At 44.2% G+C, this 16,201-nt stretch overlaps 2 protein-coding genes across 14 annotated transcripts in view; one reads left to right on the top strand and one right to left on the bottom strand.

Annotated features, from left to right (window-relative positions):
* OST4 (oligosaccharyltransferase complex subunit 4, non-catalytic) overlaps nt 1–16,201 on the top strand; it is a 223,238-nt gene that overhangs the window by 199,417 nt on the left and 7,620 nt on the right. The gene's annotated exons all lie outside the window — the stretch shown is intronic.
* DTNB (dystrobrevin beta) overlaps nt 1–16,201 on the bottom strand; it is a 188,207-nt gene that overhangs the window by 169,747 nt on the left and 2,259 nt on the right. For all 13 annotated transcript variants that reach the window (XR_008208815.1, XR_008208844.1, XR_008208843.1 and 10 more), the window contains exons 3-5: nt 7,904–7,971; nt 3,644–3,724; nt 1,682–1,895 (exon numbers count right to left, since the gene is read on the bottom strand). Coding sequence is in view for 9 of the 13 variants with exons in the window: in XM_052692300.1 (XP_052548260.1) it covers nt 1,682–1,895; nt 3,644–3,724; nt 7,904–7,970 (362 nt within the window). In the remaining 4 variants the exon portion in view is untranslated. The remainder of the gene's footprint in view (nt 1–1,681; nt 1,896–3,643; nt 3,725–7,903; nt 7,972–16,201) is intronic.

Below are 16,201 nucleotides of genomic sequence, written 5' to 3'. Positions count from 1 at the left end.
ATGAAAACAAAAAAGGAAGTTGAAGCAACTAAACCTGTTGCTAAATCAAATGCATTTCTAGAAAAGGTGAAATCAGAAAGAATGGACCATCATTGTGTGGTACCAATCGTGGGTCAGGGATTTCAGAAAGCTGGAGAAGGCTACCAAGAAATACAGGCTCTGGAATGAGCCACCACCACTGCCAAACACCCACAGGCAGAGCTTCATGGGAGAGAGCAGCAAAGAATATCATAACACAGCTACTCCTACTCCCAACTCACTACTGTACACTGTATGAACCACCAGTTGTGCACCACAACCAGTGCTATTCTACAAGTCTCAGGGATGAGCTGAGTGTGAGCCTAGCTCTCCTCTCATTCTTGGCTTTCCCGTGGCACAACACAGTGCAGCATCACAGCTTCTCTCTCAACACCATGTGACAGATAGAGGAAGCTCAACAGAAACTGCTGTGTTGTGCTGGGAGCAAGCAGGCTGCTTGTGCTGCAGACAAGAGGTGGAATTTGCAGGTCTGGGGCAGAGGGAGACAAACATCTCTAACTAAAGCCTCAACCTTTTGAGCCAGTCCCCCAGAACATAACCACATCTATTTTAAATTCTACATTTTCTAGTGTGACCTGACTCAGAACAAGGAAACTCATCGGTTACCCTTTACAACAACTCTCACAATCAATATCATATCACACTAAACAGAAAAATATAAAGGTTTGATTCTGATGTCATAGCAGTATTGCCACTATGAGCCCTGCACTGTTTTTAACTGTCCTGAGTGAGACTGGGATTGTTCTGGACCTTTAGGGAGGATAATTCTAGCTGCTCTTTGGTGACCTTAAGAAGAGGAATTAAGAATGATTAAAACTTGGACATTACAGGCACAACAACTATTTGGCATAGTGGTCCCGGCTGCTGTAGGTAAAACTCCTTCATCTCTGTGTCAACATCCTGGCCACAGGCAGTTTTCTGCTGCTCAGAGAGAAGGCAAAAGCAGAAGAAACAAAACAGATAACAACTGACTGTGAGAAAGATAAGAAAAAAGAACTCATTAACAACAGAGAAAGATTTCCATTTACTACTCAGAGAACCCAGAGGTAACTTTACTTGAGATCAGCAGATTAACCCCTGATGAAAGAGGCTGTGAGGGAAACTTATTAAAGCCGGACCCAAGGGAGTGCCTGGCAGTATTCTGAACAGGAAAACAAACTTCTCCCAGTCAACAAATGAGAATTAGACTTTATGTGGTCACAGTGTGTTATAATACAATCCGAGCTGAACATTGAAACAAGGCAGCCTTGTAAAACGGTCTCATTGATCAAGAGTCAACAAAAAAACCTTTCACTTTTTAAAACATTGCTACAGCATCACGAGTTTAACATTATGCCCTATCACAGCCTGCAGAACACTTCAGTTCAGACACGCAGCTCACAGCAGGCTGCAATTTCCAGAAGGCATTCGCTCACCTTTCTCAAGAAAGCAATTTTTAACAAAAAGCTTTGCTGCTGTGGCAGTGTAGATCTGTAAATCTCTGCAGGCACTACCATGATATGAAGTGTTTGTGCAACACACAATTCCACAAAATGAGAAATGGCATGCAGACACTTTGCCAGAGACTCATGCAGTTGCTGGCGGCATTCACCTAACTGAAAGAGAAAAGTAGTTTAGGAGTACAGCTAGAAGAGTTACTAGCCTGTCATACGCTGCTATCATGAAGTTGAGGAGAAGGCTGATGGATTGCTCTACACTGATTTGGTGAGTAGAAGGAAGGCGTTTGTTGAGCTGGTAGTAGATGGATGAAATGATTGTTTCTAGTCGAGACACGTTGATCTCTGTGTTATGATCCAAAGTGTTAAGGCCATTATCTCGGAAGGCTTCAATCATATTCCAGATATCAACAAGATGAACTAAAAATAAAGGGAAAAAAAAATAAATTCACTTCTATTCTGTAATGCACACAATCTTACATCTAAGGCATTACATCCGAATATGACACTAGTTTTTATTTTGGAGTCAACCACTACTTACTCATCTTCAAAGTGAGAAACGGAGTCTTGATACTCATACTCAGCTCACACCAGCTACTCGAAAGCAACAGCAGTGCCCTGAGTCCCCGTGGGCCTTTTATTCTGCCCCTCAAAGGAGAGCAAAGCCACATAAAGGAGAAACGTGCTCCTCCACCATCACCTAGTGCTGTAGCCAAATTATGTATTTTCTTCTGAGAAAGACATCAGCCACATTCAACATCCACTACAGTAACCAGTTTGTAATGTTGAACATCCCTGTACTAACTAAAAGCTCAGTGCTAGAAAAGGAACTTGATGTTCCAGTTAAACTGTGACTGCTTCCAGCTGGTGCCAAGAGAAAAATACTTCATAAACATACGTCTTGAACTCCAAACTGTCCCTAAATTATCCCACTCTATCTGTTCAGGTATCTAACTGTTAACAACGCAGTGAAAGTGTGCCATAACCACACTAAGTGATCTGTAGAACCGCATTAAACAATGTTTGACAATGTTTCATTGTTTGAAAAGCATGCAGGGCAGTGGGTAAGACATCTGAGGACCAGCAGGAATCCATTGGTCCAAACCACCAATTCACACCAAACACACACCCTGGATCACCGCCTGGTGCAGACAAAGATCACAAGAGCACTCTGGTTTATGCATATATGTAAATGAAAGGTTACTCAAGGCATATGTATGGCACCGGTGAGTTAGGCCCCAAGTGTGTATGGCACTATAATTAGCAGATCTTGATACCTTGCTACTGATTAAGAGACCTTTTTAATTCAAAAGCATGGTTAGTGTTTTTCATTTAGGAAAAGCATACCACTTTTCCTAAGGCATGAAGAACGTGTGGAGCTGCAGTTTGCATCTGCAAACATCTGCAGGACTCCTCAGCTGCTCTCCTGTTCTCTCCCACACCAGTTTCATCACTGGTAGGAGGCAGCTGCTCCAATAGTCTACCAAGCATTTTGTTTGGTCCAGTTTAATAAAGGAAACAGAACCCTTGGGTTCATCCTTACTTTGATGAACTATTTAACATGGAAGGCAATGGAAGAGAATAAGAAAACATACAGTGAGTAGCGTGGCATAAACTTCAAGTGCTCTCTGTGGTTGCTATATATACGCCATGATGGTGTTCCACTGGAACAGGCTGCCCAGGGAGGTGGTGGAATCTCCTTCTCTGGAGATGTTCAAGACCTGCCTGGATGCCGACCTGTGCGACCTGCTGTAGGGAACCTGCTTTGGCAGGGGGGTTGGACTCGATGATCTCTGGAGGTCCCTTCCAACCCCTGCAATTCTGTGATTCTGTGAAATGCAGACACCTCTGTGCTGGTGATCATCACCAAGCTCACAGCTGCATCCAGCTGTCTGCTGGCTTCTGTTCCACCATGGTGGAAAGGAGACAAAACAGTCCGGGGCTGGCTGCACTGAAGTATGTCAGTCTGGCCCAGGTACTTCAGGTTTTCCTTTAAGCATTAGAAACTAAAACTGAAGACACTATAAATACCGGTCAAAAATCACTGCCCCTTTAATGATCCTTAATTTTAAGTATTGTTTATTATTGTTGATTATTCCTGCTATATTTAAAATTCACATGGGTAGAATATTTGCATGAGAAATTGACAAAGAGTGATTACAACTTACGGTTACATCGCTTCTGCACAAAGCGCAGCTTGCAGGCTGTCCGATACGTTGAAAGTCTGATGACATCAAAGTTCTGGGCTCCTGTGAATAAAAAAGAAGTTTGTGTTTTTTCTTGCCCCTACGACACTCAGCTTATTTGTTTACTTCACAAGTGATGCTGACTGTTTCTTCACACGCATCATCCCTGTTATGGGACAATGACCAAGATGAGGAAATGGGAGCAGTGTATTACAGACTGATGGAAGCGTCAGACTGACATGAGAACTCTGAAATCCCAAAATGGAAACAAGAATTGGATTGAGTTGCAAGTGTGTACAAAGAGGAGCTCGCTGCTGTTGGGTGGTGGGTGCACAAAAGACAGAAAAAAAGGAGGGTGATGCTCCTACCACAGTCTGCACTGCTACCCCCACCAATCCCCCCCCAGGAGCATGCTTTCCTTCTCCCAAGCAGATCTACACCAGGTAAAAAGCAGAAGAAAAAGTACAGAGGAGAGAAGCCCAACCTCACCAACACCTCCCACTTCAAGATGCTTAAAACTTTTATTGTACCTTCAACCAATCCCACATCATGTAAACGCTGTTATCTGTCACCCGTCTGCACCACATCCACCAGCTCCTGCCAGCACTGCAATTACTTTGAACATTACAAACCTGGGCAATCCCTGAAACTTGTATTAATCCTCTGCCAAAGGCCAAACAGATCTGAGCATCTCCTGGGCTGATCAGATGAGATGATAAATGATGTGGGGATGATACATGACACCGCTCTTAAGTCCGGTATCGATCATTTCAGATCTGGAAGAAGCCAACAACTGGTCCAGGCCTTGCAAATTTCATTAATCATAACCAGAAATGTCTTAACTGGCTCACATTTCAACAGCACTTGTGGCTGTAATCAGTGGAGTTCTAAGGAGGAGTGTGAACAATCTGGCTGCACAGCAGTGGGTGCACATGGATCCTGCACCTCCCATGTTCTCACAGGAGTGCACAAAAGTAACATCTGTGCAATCTTTCAGACTTCTGCAATGTCACTGCCTCCATGAAGACCGGACTGAGGAACAGGGAAAACTGACTCAAAGAATGCAGACCTCTAAAAAAGCACACACACCAAAAAACAACCCCACAAGCAACAAACCCACATCCTCCTGAAGAAGGCACGTGGCTGCTGTATCGGGGTCATGCTCAAAGGTGATAACTTTTTTCCTCCTGCAGCATTCTGAATTCAGAAACCAATCTGCAAACCTTTGAGTCCTCGCTCACCAACTCACAACTGCAAATTTCAAAAGCCACCTTATTTGATCAGTACAGGAGACGGGCAGATCGGTTTGGTCTTTTTGTCTTTTGGGTGTTTTGTAAGAGATTTGCAAATATAACGCCGTCATTTGCTAAGACTGACACAGACCTGTAGGCTGTCTTGAAACCAGAGAACATGAGGTGAAAAGCATTTCCTAAGAGCAGTGAGAGCACTGACCTCGGCTCCAATGAGAAGCTCCCCAAAGCTCACCCAGGAGTGGCACCAGATGAGCCAACCTGGGGAGCATTCTGCTGGGCAGTGTGGTACAGCAAGCATTCCTATGTTATTTCTCAGTACCATCTTTAGAAAACTTATCTCAGATTAAGTATCTGATTTAGCAGTTGGCAACCCTACCTGTGGCAGGAAGTTGGAACTAGGTGATCCTTGAGTCCCTTCCAATCCAAGCCCTTCAATGATTTATGAGCTGGACAAATAATGTAAGCTGAAGTATTCAGATCCAAGGCTGGACTAAAATAACTCATTCTGTGCTTTTTATGCAATATTCTTTCAAAATTCTCCATTACAGTGCTTAGGTCTACCTTCCAACACATGAAAAACAACTCGAACAGATGATAAGTCTTCTCAAACTTTGTCAATCAGAACCTTTTGTATGGCTAGCCAAGGACCAGCCACTGCACCTCATTTTTAGACCTCTTTAGCAGGGTCGGTTGTGATAGACAATGAGAAATGGTTCCCAGTTAAAAGAGGAGATATTTTGCATCGATACAGGGAAAAAGCTTTTCTTATGTTAAGCGTGGTGAAGCACTGCAACAGGTTGCCCAAGGAGGCTGTGGATGCCCCATCCCTGCAGGCATTCAGGGCCAGGCTGGATGTGGCTCTGGGCAGCCTGGGCTGCTGGTTGGTGACCTGCACACAGCAGGGGGTTGGAACTGGAAGAGCACTGTGGGCCTTTGCAACCCAGGCCATCCTATAACAGGGCTCTTAGCACCCAATCAAGCCGTAAGTGTCCCTGTTCACTGCAGGGGAGTTGGAACAAATGGCCTTTAAAGGTCCCTTCCAACTCAAACAATTGCTCAGGGAGGTGGTGGGGTCAGCATCCCTGGAGGTGTTCAAGGAACATGGGGTTGTGGCAGTGAGGGATGCGGGCAGTGGGCATGGTGGGGTGGGCTGGGGTTGGACTGGGTGATCTTAGAGGTCTTCTCCAACCTGAATGATTCTATGACTTTATATATTCTGCAGGTCAGGAAATTAGAACAGCTTACACAGATTTCTTGCTAGCTCCACAAATAATACAAAATCTACAAATACACCCTCGGGTGGTGTGTTCAGTGTGGATGAAAGTCATAAAATCTACTTCTGCCTCCTAAGAGGAATCCTCTAAATGCCAGTGAACATCTGGGTATGAAGATCTCCTAGAAAGAACACCTCTGCATTCATCTTCACAAGGAAACATGCTGTCTTTCTCGAGACAGATGAACACCTTCAATCTGCCAACCAACGTGTTAAGAGTGCCTTCGAGAGAAAAGCAGCTCAAGGAGTCCACACACCAGTACTTCCACTGAAAAAAAACCACCATGAACCACAGCTGCAAAACCCAATAGAACACCTTCTATAACCAGATGATGGAAGAATTATCTATTCTGTTAGATAATTAGAGGAATTGCAAGTATTTTTTAGCAATTTAGCCAAAACTAAAAACAAGCAAGTAGATTCCTGCTCCCCTTGCCTTGGGTGGCAGATTCAAATACTGCCAGCAGATCTCTTTGAAGACAACACTATAATCAAACATGCGTGCTTCAGAAGAAATCTTTTGCTAAAGTAGCTTTAAAGGTATCACCAATATGCAAGGTAATTAGAGCACTAAAGCAGGAATTAAGTGACTCTGAGAATCTTCATCAAATTGATACTGAAGAGAAACTGTATGGTTGCACACAGTTACTGATGAGATGCCAGTTACCTGTAGAAGCCTAGCTGTACCAAATGATCACCAGGTGATTACTGGAGATACAAGACACGTGTAGTACTCTGATGTATCAGACAAAGCTCTTCTAATGGAGAAGCACTACTGTCATTTCACAAGATCCAAACGAGATTCAATTTGGGATTTCATGCGCCAGTGCAACCACCTTTGCTTAAGCAGAGCAGAGGCACAGAAAGAGATGAGGTGTGTAGGCTGGAGAGTGCAGGTGTTGGCTTGTGCCATGTGCTGAGCACACAGAAAGGGATCTCACTATAACCTCAGACATAAACCAAGCTGGAGGGCAGGGAGGAATACAACCCAGACAGCTCTCACATGAAAGGGAGCAGTTATAAATTGGCCAGGAACGAAACCGTTCTTGAAATGACAAGATGCTTATAACCACACTCAGAATGATGCTCTGGAAATCCTCCAGCAAAACATTAGCACTGGTATATTATCTGTTTAAGAAAGGCATTCACCAACCTAAATTCTGGATTATAGGATGTGCTGGCCTAACGCAAGGAGTTTCATTCAGTCCTGTGTTTTAGTAGGAAAGTAAAGTAACACGAAGACATGCAAACACACACAAACACACACACACACACAATCTTTTATTTCTAACTGCTCACATCTTTTTAAAAGGCCATGTGTCATTCTTTAAATGAGATTACCTCCAGACAGGCACTTGATTTATACTAACAATTACAGGCTCTCTTTGGGCATCACGATGCACCTTAAGGTGAAATACGCCCTTTCCGACTTTATTTATTTTACAAGCTGTCTACAAACTTCAGAAGTCCCAATATATGGGAAACATGAATGCTCCTTTTAAAAGGAGCTTGGCAAAGTGTAGAAGTGTAGCACTGCACGGCTCCTCAGGCACTGTTACCCATCTCCTGCACTCTCCTCCTGACCAGCACCCAGGATGCTTTTCACCAGCTCAGGCAATGGTCTTGAGGAAACCAGATGTAAATGATTGGGTGAAATCCTAAAAACAAAGCTCTGTGTAAAGAATAAATGATGTTACCTTCCATTCTCCTACTTACTCATTTCCATGAACAGCTGTCTCTTCTCCGCCATTGTCCTCCTCCTCTTCCCACTCTCCTCAATCATTCTGAAGACAAAAATGGCAATGAGTGTCTGCGCCAGAATTCCTGTTACAAGAGCAACTTAACGTGAACAATATCATTATATTCATCAACCAAAATAGTTTGGTTAGATTTGGAAAATGAAAAGAAGAGCCAAGAGTTGGACTCGATGAACCTTATGGGTCCCTTCCAATTTGGGATATTTTGTGATTAAGAGTAGAGAAAAACAGGCATTTCCTCATATCTACAGCATTCCATAGCAGAGACAGTGCAATGCCTCTTCAAGCTGTGATACTATAGGAAACAGTAATTCTGACATTTCAGTTTCTAAGCTTATGTTTGTAAAACTCAGAGATCCTTACAAGCACGATGTTGGGGTGAAGCAAGGAGTTGTCTTGAAACAAAAGTTGTAAGAATATCACCCAACTTTGAAACAAACTGCCCTTTTTGTCTTAGGGAAACAATGAAAGAAGTGGCATAGAAATAGTGGGACTCATATCCTGAGCTGAGGAGCCACAGGACAATGCAGTACTTTCTATAGCTTACTTCATAAGGGAGTCTCAAAGGACAACTACTGAATCTCCATTGACCGCAGCACAACAATAAGCAACTAAATTCAACATCAGTGTAAAGTTGTATTATTCTGTTGTTATTCACCAACTAATTAAACATGTTTTTTAAACGACTTAAACAATGAAACCAACCAACAAACAACAAAACAACAAGAAAATACCTAACAATCATTCTACACTTCATCAGAAACCAACTCCAAGGGAGCTGGCCGGCTCATCGTCACGCAGCACAATGGCAAGACAGATTTCATTAGGCTTAAATGTCACCCAAGAAAAAGAAGCTGTGTCTTGGCACTTAACATGTGCTCTGATTAACAGCATCCCTCAGCAGTCCTCCACTCTCTGTTAATTATTCTCTGATAAAGAACCCAACATGCATTCATCCTGGAAGCCACCAAGACCTTTAAACTGAGCAGTTCATAAAACGAAAATAACTGCATGGTTCTATCTGGAAATACACTTTGTTTCCTACTTCAGACAATCGTAGACTTGGAACCAACGTCCTTCTTGCTATCCTCAAACGCTGCCCCAAGCTTAGGAGCTATTTTTCAGTGCTAACATTCCCTTTATCTCCATAGGCATGCCATCTTGAAGAATGCCAGCTGCTCTACCAGCCAGCAGCTTTATTTCAAATGCCAGCACCTCTCTAAATTCCACAACAGATGGACCCCATGGGTTGGGTTAATTACTTGGTCTTCTAAATAGCTTTAATAGACACCATTTTATCAAGACACAAGGCACGATACCACTGCATTTTCTGCAACACAGAGACCCACCAGGCTGACAGGACAACTGCTGGCCTTGGGCTTTGAGCACATGTCCCTCCTCCCAGCTCCCAACAACCTGCTCCCATCTGCAGTTTCCTGCAGTGCTGGGACCGGTCCTCATGTCACAGCTGCACAGAATCACAGAATGGCCTGGGTTGGAAGGGACCTCAAGGATCATGAAGCTCCAACCCCCTGCCACACGCAGGGCCACCAACCTCCACATTTCATAGCAGCCCAGGCTGCCCAGGGCCCCATCCAACCTGGCCTTGAACACCTCCAGGGATGGACGGGGCATCACAGCCTCTCTGGGCAGCTGTTCCAGCACCTCACCACTCTCTGGAAAGAACTCCCCCTAACATCCAACCTAAAGCTGCAATGCAGAACATTCAAAGTCATTATATCACCCTGACATCAGCCCCTTCCCCTATAGAGGCTTCATCATTTTGCTTGTACCAGGATTTGAGATTTTTAGAGGCCGTTCATCTACCAGTGCTATAGAACACCATCACAGAATTCACAGCCAGTAGGCTGAGGCTGACCACAGTACAGGCTTCTAGGGCATCTACCACTACTCTCTGTACTCTGTGCAAGCAACGAGTGATCCATCTGCTCAGTGACACTCTTGAACTGAGATCTGAGTACGCGAGCCAGCCTCTCCACACTATAAGAACAGAAACACATGAATGCAGCCTGATCAATCGAAACTCAGGACCTTGTGCCAGGGAAGGTTCAGGTTCGTTATTAGGAAACGTTTCTTCTCCAAAAGAGCAGTGCTGCAGTGGCACAGCTGCCCAGGGAGGTGGTGGGGTCACCAAACCTGGAGGTGTTCCAGAACCGTGGCAGTGGGCACGGTGGGATGGGTTGGACTTGGGGATCTTAGAGGTCTTTTCCAACCTGAATGATTTTCTATAATGAATAAGAAGAAATAATCTTCTCTCTTTCACAAGGGAGCATAACACTTGAAACATTCAGCAGGTGAAGAGCTCAACAACCACAGAACCAAACAAGTTGAAAAGACCTCCAAGATCATCAAGTCCAATGGTCAACCCATGCCCACCATGTTCACTTTAAAATGTTCCTCTGTGCTACATCTCCTGCACTCGCTCACCAAAATAAAAAACAACCAACAAACCCTGTTTGTAAAGCTGGAACAAAGAGGTACAGAAGGAACTGTGAGCCTCAGCAGAACCACAAACAGCCGGGTCCCTAGAAGGGACTTACAGCAAAGCCTCAATTGCAAGCAGAGGAAAGATACTTCAACCTCTTGAAAACCAGCGACTGAAACAAGCAATGCTTCTTGCTATCTGCATAAAGCTAGAAGCCAAAACCCTGCAAATGTTACAGATCACACATTAAGAACATTTTTAAGCGCGTTATCCTGAAAAGCTGAATTTCACTTTAAAAGCCTGGGTTAAAACTGAAGCACTGAGTCCCGTCTTCGATTCGGCTCCTCTGTATGACTAGGAAACCTGCTAAGGACCACCAGGAGCTGATTTCTAAGCCCTCTGCTGTATTTCACTTCTGCCCAAGAATGTAACCTCACTCGTACAGTAAAGAGATCATTTTCTTATCTCTGCTCTATACTGATGTGTGCTTTGCAGTGAGACAACGTATTTAGTCTGGTTTTGTGTTGCTTTCCCTTTCCCTGCCCCAATGCTTTCCCAATTAAAGATCTTTATCCTATTGTATAAAACAAACCTGTTTCATTTTTTCCTCTTGCTACTAAAAAGACACAGAAGTCCTGGCCACAGTAAATACTGAAGACACAAATGAAACAAAAAGGAAATTGGAGGTCTGCAAATGGCTTCAGGTGCTAAGTGAGACCAGCAAGTTTTCAGAACTTACACTATGGGTGAACAAAGAGCAACACAGGCCTTAATTTCATGAGTTTAAATAACACTCAATTCAACCAAAGGCTGAAATGTCAGCGTTTGCAGAAACGTGCTTGGACACAAACCACCTACACTGCCATCAGCCTTTTAAACATCATGGAAAACCTAAAAGGTGATAAAGATCTGAATTTCACACCCAGATGTGCTGCACAACGAGCATCCGCTTTAGCTGTTCTTGCAAAACGTTCCCTTTTCCCTTAAAGCAGAAAAGCAGTATGACAACATAACCCACCCTGCTAGGTGATGGTGATGGGACAGTAAATCCTGGACAGCTTCCATTGGCATTTCCTCCTCAACAAGCTGCTCTGTTACCTGTAGCAATCTGGAGGGGACACTTGCATTATGATAGCTCCTGCTTCACTTAGCAAAAAGGACGACGAGGAAGTTAGACTAGATGGCCTCCAGAGATCCCTTCCAATCTTAAGGATTCTATGAGGTTCAATCCAATGTATTTTTTTCCTTAAAGGCTTTTACGATCAAATGCAGTTGAATCTGCAGCCAATCCTTCTGGCTGGGCAGCTCCCAGAGTTTCAAGGATTCTGCTCTGCATGGAAAGCTGCAAGCTCAAAGACGTTCTGCACATTTTGGTCTTCATATTGGTTCTTGCCGTGCAGGTGCTCTATTCAAGTCCAACTCAATGAACTAGAGAATATTCTCCCTGCAGCAGCAGAGCAGTGCTGACTTTAGCGTAAGAATGGTGCTGGTTCAACACAGTACAGCTCTGCTTTATGTCAAGATGCAGTAACTTTGTTCAAGGAGGCAGATATGAGATCAGTAAGATGAATACATTGCTGTCAAAGAGTTCACCTTCCACCCAGCAGAGAAGCCAGCAGAGGTATTGATGCTGACTGTGCTCTACACATCTTAAAGTCAAGCATGCTAAGAGATACAATAGTGACAATTATTTTTACTTTATATACATATATATATATAAGCTATATTTTATACTGCGATGGAAGGAGCATTCCCACATTCTATGGAATAATTCAGCTCTTCACATTTCTCCCTTTTTCCTTACCTTTGAAAATTCTCTCCCGTGCCCACAATACATACAAGCATTATTTAAGCCTGGTTGGATAAAAAACTAATGACATAATAAAAGGTACAGCCAGAATGCTTTCCTCCCCTAGACGTGCTGCAATGGGCTCAGCCAGTGATGGCACCACAGTGCTTCTTGATCACTCACAGCTCAAGCACAGAAGGACCTCATCAGGCCAATACTACAGGACCTATATTACAAGGTTTCGCTCTTCTTGGAGCTCATCAGCTGTAGGTAACGGCCCAGACAAATGGCATTGCCTTTTCTATGGATGCCCCATCCCTGCAGGCATTCAAGGCCAGGCTGGATGTGGCTCTGGGCAGCCTGGGCTGCTGGTTGGTGACCTGCACACAGCAGGGGGTTGGAACTGGATGAGCATTGTGATCCTTTGCAACCCAGGCCAGTCTATGATTCTGTGTTTCTATCAGTGGGAGGAGCCTGACCATGGAGCCAACTCAGCTAATGCCACAGCCCTTGCTCCCGACCCAACCACGGCCACCGTCCCAAATCACACCATCTGTTCTTCCCCAAGCATCACCACGGGCATCTCCTGCCATGTAATAAATCACAGCCTGAAATGCTGTCATCCTGGTTCTGTATCTGCAACTTCAGCTGTTGCCTCACTGCTTCCTAATTACTTTAATTTAGGGACTAAATAAATCAGCTTCTGAGCTACTGAAGGGATGCGTTGCTTTTTTCCCCTTGTTTTGGGGTTGGTTTTTAGATACTCCATTTGTTTTTATTTTGCAATTCCACCCGTGACACCCTCCAAAGGAAGCTCTGATAACTTGAAGATCTGATAACCACTATCAGGCACTGTTTATGACCAAATGCTTCAGCCCCATCAGCTACCCAGAACACAAATACAAGTTCATTTATGAAAGATTAAATTTAAGTTTGCTTAGCATCCTCGTGTTCATTTATTTCAGCTTCTAAACTTCCACGGTTCCCATTTTCATTCCATGTCAGTGATTTTCAACAGTTTATTTTATCTTAAAAGTCTTAAATTGGATGTGGCTCTGGATCTTAAAGTCTTATCTTAAACGTGATAATGCTGCTGTCCCACTTCCTTGCTCCTCTCTTCACTTCCCATTCTCATATGGTTCAAACTCTGATCTCCCTCTCATCAGCAGTCAAACACGAATGCGTGTAAGAGATCAAAAGTCCTCCCCTAAAAGCCCTCCCCAAAAAGCTGGGCACAGGTTGCCCAAGGAGGCTGTGATGCCCCATCCCTGCAGGCATTCAAGGCCAGGCTGGATGTGGCTCTGGGCAGCCTGGGCTGCTGGTTGGTGACCTGCACACAGCAGGGGGTTGGAACTGGATGAGCACTGTGGGCCTTTGCAACCCAGGCCATTCTATGATTCATATTATGATTATTTACTTCACCATACATCTTACCAGGAAAAAAAGAAGAGCTCTAGAAGTTATTTCAGGGGCACGTATTTAACAGGTTTAAGGTCCCTTCCAACCCAAACCATTCAATGGAAACTCAAGGAGAGAAAAAGAACAGCCACTCACGCTAACAGACCCCCATCACCTTCTTTAAAGCATATTTTACACACTTCTGATCATTCTTCTAGTTCAACTACAATTTCAAACTCAGTTCCCAACCCTGAATGGAATTCATTAACGCATAAATAACGGTGCACGGAAGTATTAAGAACACTTTGATATGTTACCTCAAAATCTACATCAACGAACAGAGCATCCATGAAGAACCACACACACGTCCTGGTACCACGGATCCCCAACAAAGCTCAAATGCTTGCTTAAGATCTTCACAAGCCATAAGGGATAGCAGTTGAGAAGAGCAGAATCAGAGAGTCACCAAGGTTGGAAAAGGTGGAAACGACCTACAAGATCATCCTGTCCAACCATCCACCCATCACCAACTGCTCTCACTAAACCATGTCCCTCAACACAACGTCCAAACGCTCCTTGAACACCTCCAGGCTCGGTGACTCCACCACCTCCCTGAGCAGCCCACTCCAGTGCCTGACCACTCATTCAGAGATCACTCTTTCCCCTGTGTGTGTTTGTTAATTTTACTTGAATACAGTGATTCAGGAGCTGCTTCTAAAGAAGACTGAGCACAAAGCACACAGATAAGATACAGTATCTTTCCCTTCAGTTAATGGGCAATCAAGCAGTTTGGAACCAAAAGCAGCGCTAAGACAGGCCCACTGCCCCACTCCATCTACACTCAGGTCCATCTCCAGTCTACCTGGATGGCTACAACACTTCAGCACAGCAATGTTTCAGTGCCTGCACTGTAACTATTTGCGCACTGCCTGGAACAGCAACAAATCTGTGCCCTCAGGATCTGTTGGGGCAATGCCAGAGCAGGGAAAGGCAGTGACACAGAGCGACAGAGAAGCTCTGCAGCTGATGTTCTCGAAGTCATAGAAGATAAGTAAGCTGTAAGGGAATGGCACCACTTGATACATCAGGGATGCACATCTGCATACAGAGTTTCAGAAGAGAGGGAAATGTTAAGCATGCCGAACAGGAAACCCACAAGCTATTAAGGACAGCACTGCGTGCTTCAGTACACAGCATACAGTCAGATCAGCTCCCCTAATCAGAAGTTAGGGGAAGAATCACAGAATGGCCAGGGTTCAAAAGGACCACAATGATGATCTCGTTTCAACTCCCCTGCTGTGTGCAGGTCGCCAACCAGCAGCCCAGGCTGCCCAGAGCCACATCCAGCCTGGCCTTGAATGCCTGCAGGGATGGGGCATCCACAGCCTCCTTGGGCAACCTGTTCCAGTGCCTCACCACCCTCTGGGGGAAAAACTTCCTCCTAAGATCCAACCTAAACCCCCCTGTCTCACTTTAAAACCATTCCCCCTTGTCCTATCACTATTCACCCTCATAAACAACCGTTCCCCTTCCTGTTTATAAGCACCCTTCAAAAAGGGAAGGATGCACAAAAGTTGGGCACAGGGACCAAGAACAAAAATGTTTTCCTTTAATAACTTTTTAAGTGTTTAATAATACCTACTTTATATACTCAAAACTATTAAAAACTGAGATACAAGTGGGTATTGATTGCAACTCCATTCATTTTTAAATACATAAGTTGGCCAGCAAAAGCTCCCCAACAGATAGCACATCACAAAGCCCCTTCCTGTATCTTCCAAATTAAGTTTACCTATAAGGTTCATTGGCACATTTTATTACATATGTGCATTGCTTTAGCACAGCTGAGAGGTTCAAACACTTCCATTCCTTTCGGTGAGCCTTGAAAGCCCACATGACTGCAAGAGAGCCACGAAGCTAAGCCTAGCCACAGGTTATCAGTAGGAACCTATTTAAACACTAAACCAAATGTACACCTTACAATCACGATTTCTCTTTGGCACTGAGAGAAAAACCATAAAATATAACTCAGCATAAGCGTTACAAATTTGAGTCCTTATCACCAAATAATCCTGAAAGCACAAAGTTAAAAGCAGCAGTGATAATGCTAAGAGAAGCAAGCTGTGCTCAGGGGGCAACTCTGAGAACTCTGCCAACTGGAAAACTCTTCTACCTAACACAACAAACTGTTGTGCAACTGCAATGGCAGCATCGACCCTACAGACTGCCCACAGCTGTGCTAAGGGAGTTCCCTTCCCTTTTAAAAGGAGTTTTAAAGGGAAATGATACGCAAAGAGCCTTCTTTGAGAAATAAAAAGCTTGTAAGAAGAGCAGCTAGCAGATGAGTGGAAGCACGAAGCTCCTCCCTGAAGGATCCTGATTACGAGGAATTGGAAGCTGCCACTCTTAATGCCACCCTGTGGTACTGAGTGCACAGTGTATATAGGCTGACTGAAAACGCCTGTGTTTTACCAGTGATGCCACAAAAGCCCTTCTTTTTGCATCACAGCTTCTAGGTAAGTTTTCTATACCGTTCACCGTTGTTATTCATGTTAGTACTGATAAATAACGTGATGAATGAGAAAGCTCACAGACAGCAGAAGTTTGCCCTTCCAAACTGCCTG

The sequence above is a fragment of the Tympanuchus pallidicinctus genome, unplaced genomic scaffold, assembly GCF_026119805.1.
Source record: "Tympanuchus pallidicinctus isolate F22 unplaced genomic scaffold, pur_lepc_1.0 scaffold1, whole genome shotgun sequence".
In the NCBI taxonomy this organism is placed as follows: domain Eukaryota; kingdom Metazoa; phylum Chordata; class Aves; order Galliformes; family Phasianidae; genus Tympanuchus; species Tympanuchus pallidicinctus.
The sequence above is the reverse complement of the archived record's forward strand: the minus strand, read 5'-3'. Positions and strand labels throughout refer to the sequence as shown.